The following is a 2,500-nucleotide window of genomic DNA, read 5'->3' on the forward strand; positions in this document are numbered from 1 at the left end:
ACTCTCTCTGTTTGAGACAACCGTACAGAAACCAATACAAACTACACATGTTACACTTTAAGATTTAATGAATACAGTTTCTTGCAACATTTTGTCTAAAATTTGAGTGAACTAAAGTGCAACCATGCAGACATCAAATGCAGACATCAAAACATTGCTCATTGGCGCCCGCGTGTCTGCGTGTAGTTGTAGTTCATTTGAATGGTTTATTTCATTTAGGCAAAATGTAACAATAACTTGCGTTCTTGCTATCTTACAGTATAGCATGTGCATTTTCTGATTTGTTTCTAAATCTGTGTTGTTGTACAAAACAAAGATAGTAATCACTAACTTGAAACGGGCTGTATTTTTGCCAAAATTGAACATTATTTTTGCGATTTAAACTTTAAAAAAGTGTTTAGGTTGTGGTTGAGTACTCATCCACACGGAAAGTTTTGAGTTACAGCTGTTGTAACCATGGTAACCTGGGGCCGTAAAGTAGTTCCGGAGATGATATATGATAAAGTTCAACACACTTTTATAAAAAGGTCTAATACTATACAAGAGACTTTTAACTTGATAAGAACCAGAGTACCATACATTCCACATTTTAATGATACATTTCTTGAGATTATTTACTTTAGAATGGTGAATTAAATCAGAAAATCGACTGATCGACTTGTATAAAGTAAAAACTGTTTTTTAAACAACAAAGAACATAATGTATGACGTGATCATGATTTTGAAATGTTCAGAGTACAGACTTAAAAAGTATGTTTAGAATATTATTTTTTTCTGTACACTTATCAGAAGGGTTGGAAATTACTTTCAACCAATGGAAACTTACAACAAGCAATCAAACAAAGAAACAAACAAACAAACAAACAAACAAACAAACAAACAAACCAGAGTTAAAGAGTATTGACTGTAAAATAGATATCGCTTTGTAACGTAGAGGGCGTATGGACATGAAATGTATTTTTGATGTATAAATGACTTGGGTATGTTATGTTAGTATTTGCATATGAAGTCTGGTTTGACGTCATACAATGCAGTGGAAACAAGGTAATTGTTAGGAAATATTTAATATCTACCGTTCGATATCGTGTATGACATTGTTTATAGATTGTGAGTGATTGGTCACTTTAAATTGTAAATACAGTGAGTATCTGAATAAAACAAGGCCACGCCTGTTAATGCAATGTTAATGTTTCATTTTAGTCGTGAAACTTTGTGTATGCTATCTGGATTGGGGCATTTCCCAAGACCTGCCCCCCCCCACTCACACACACGCATACATACATACATACATGCATGCATGCAAGCATGCATGCATGCATGCATGCATGCATGCATACATACATACATACATACATACATACATACATACATACATACATACATACATACATACATACATACATACATACACACACACACACACACACACATACACACATACATACATACATACATACATACATACATACATACATACATACATACATACATACATACATACATACATACATACATACATACATACATACATACATACATACATACATACGGTCACGCCATTTCCTATATAGAATAACTTCTAAAACAGATATTCACATTTTCCCATGGGAGTATCACCGTGTATTTGAATTGAGGTAGAATATTAAGCATTTGTTGACTGTAAACTGTTAAATTACCATCATGTCAATTTACAACAACTCTAAACTCCTGACCCGGTGCCCTTTGACCTTTGATCTTACCTCGTAATATAGATTGATATATATGTTCAAGGGAAGAATGCAATACTTTTGATAAACTGATATTCATAAATAATGCTTTGAATGGCAGTAAATTGTATTTGCATCACATGGAACAACGGAAGAAACGGCAAAGAGGGCGCCCTCACAAGGACGTTTTTTCTTTCTGATTAAGTAGGTCACAACATTGTCAATTTGACATCAATTGTCTATTTTCGCATTGTATACACAATCGTATCGGTTCAAGTTACGGATACCCTTAGGTAAAATAACCTGTCAACACACTGTCCTACTTGTGACGTCACGTCCCTACGTTACAAGACTTCCACGGCTGAAGTATTTATTGGCTGATATCGACTCACTATCAGTGTTTTAAATTGTACATCAAATGACACCGATTACGAATAGTTATTTATTGAAAATGACGTCACCAAGTTATACTTCCGGGTTTCATGTTCGTTTTTCATATCTCTCTGGTCTACATTTTGGGTTGTGACGTCATAGCACGAGTACCCTTCAATACGTATAGGTCGGAATTTGAGGAACCAACTTGAAGTTGAATCAACACCGTTGCCATGGCGCAACAGGCGGCACCTGTGCGAGTCGTCTCGCATTTAAAGGTTGGTGTATACTAGTAGTTTATACCTGCTTCGTACTAACTAGTACGTGCAAATATATGTGTAAATATATTGTACAAAATGGTGTTGAATTTGACGAGATCTGTTTGGCTTGCACTGCCGTAGTTACATTTTAATAACAATATA

The 2,500-nt window shown here is 34.9% G+C and overlaps 1 protein-coding gene across 1 annotated transcript in view; it reads left to right on the forward strand.

Annotated features, from left to right (window-relative positions):
• The first annotated feature begins 2,233 nt into the window (after positions 1–2,233).
• LOC144453156 (clathrin heavy chain 1-like) overlaps positions 2,234–2,500 on the forward strand; it is an 8,570-nt gene continuing 8,303 nt past the window's right edge. The window contains exon 1 of the mRNA XM_078144435.1: positions 2,234–2,356. Within this exon, the coding sequence (XP_078000561.1) occupies positions 2,312–2,356 (45 nt within the window). The 5' untranslated portion in view covers positions 2,234–2,311. The remainder of the gene's footprint in view (positions 2,357–2,500) is intronic.

The sequence above is a fragment of the Glandiceps talaboti genome, chromosome 23, assembly GCF_964340395.1.
Source record: "Glandiceps talaboti chromosome 23, keGlaTala1.1, whole genome shotgun sequence".
NCBI classification, from domain to species: domain Eukaryota; kingdom Metazoa; phylum Hemichordata; class Enteropneusta; family Spengelidae; genus Glandiceps; species Glandiceps talaboti.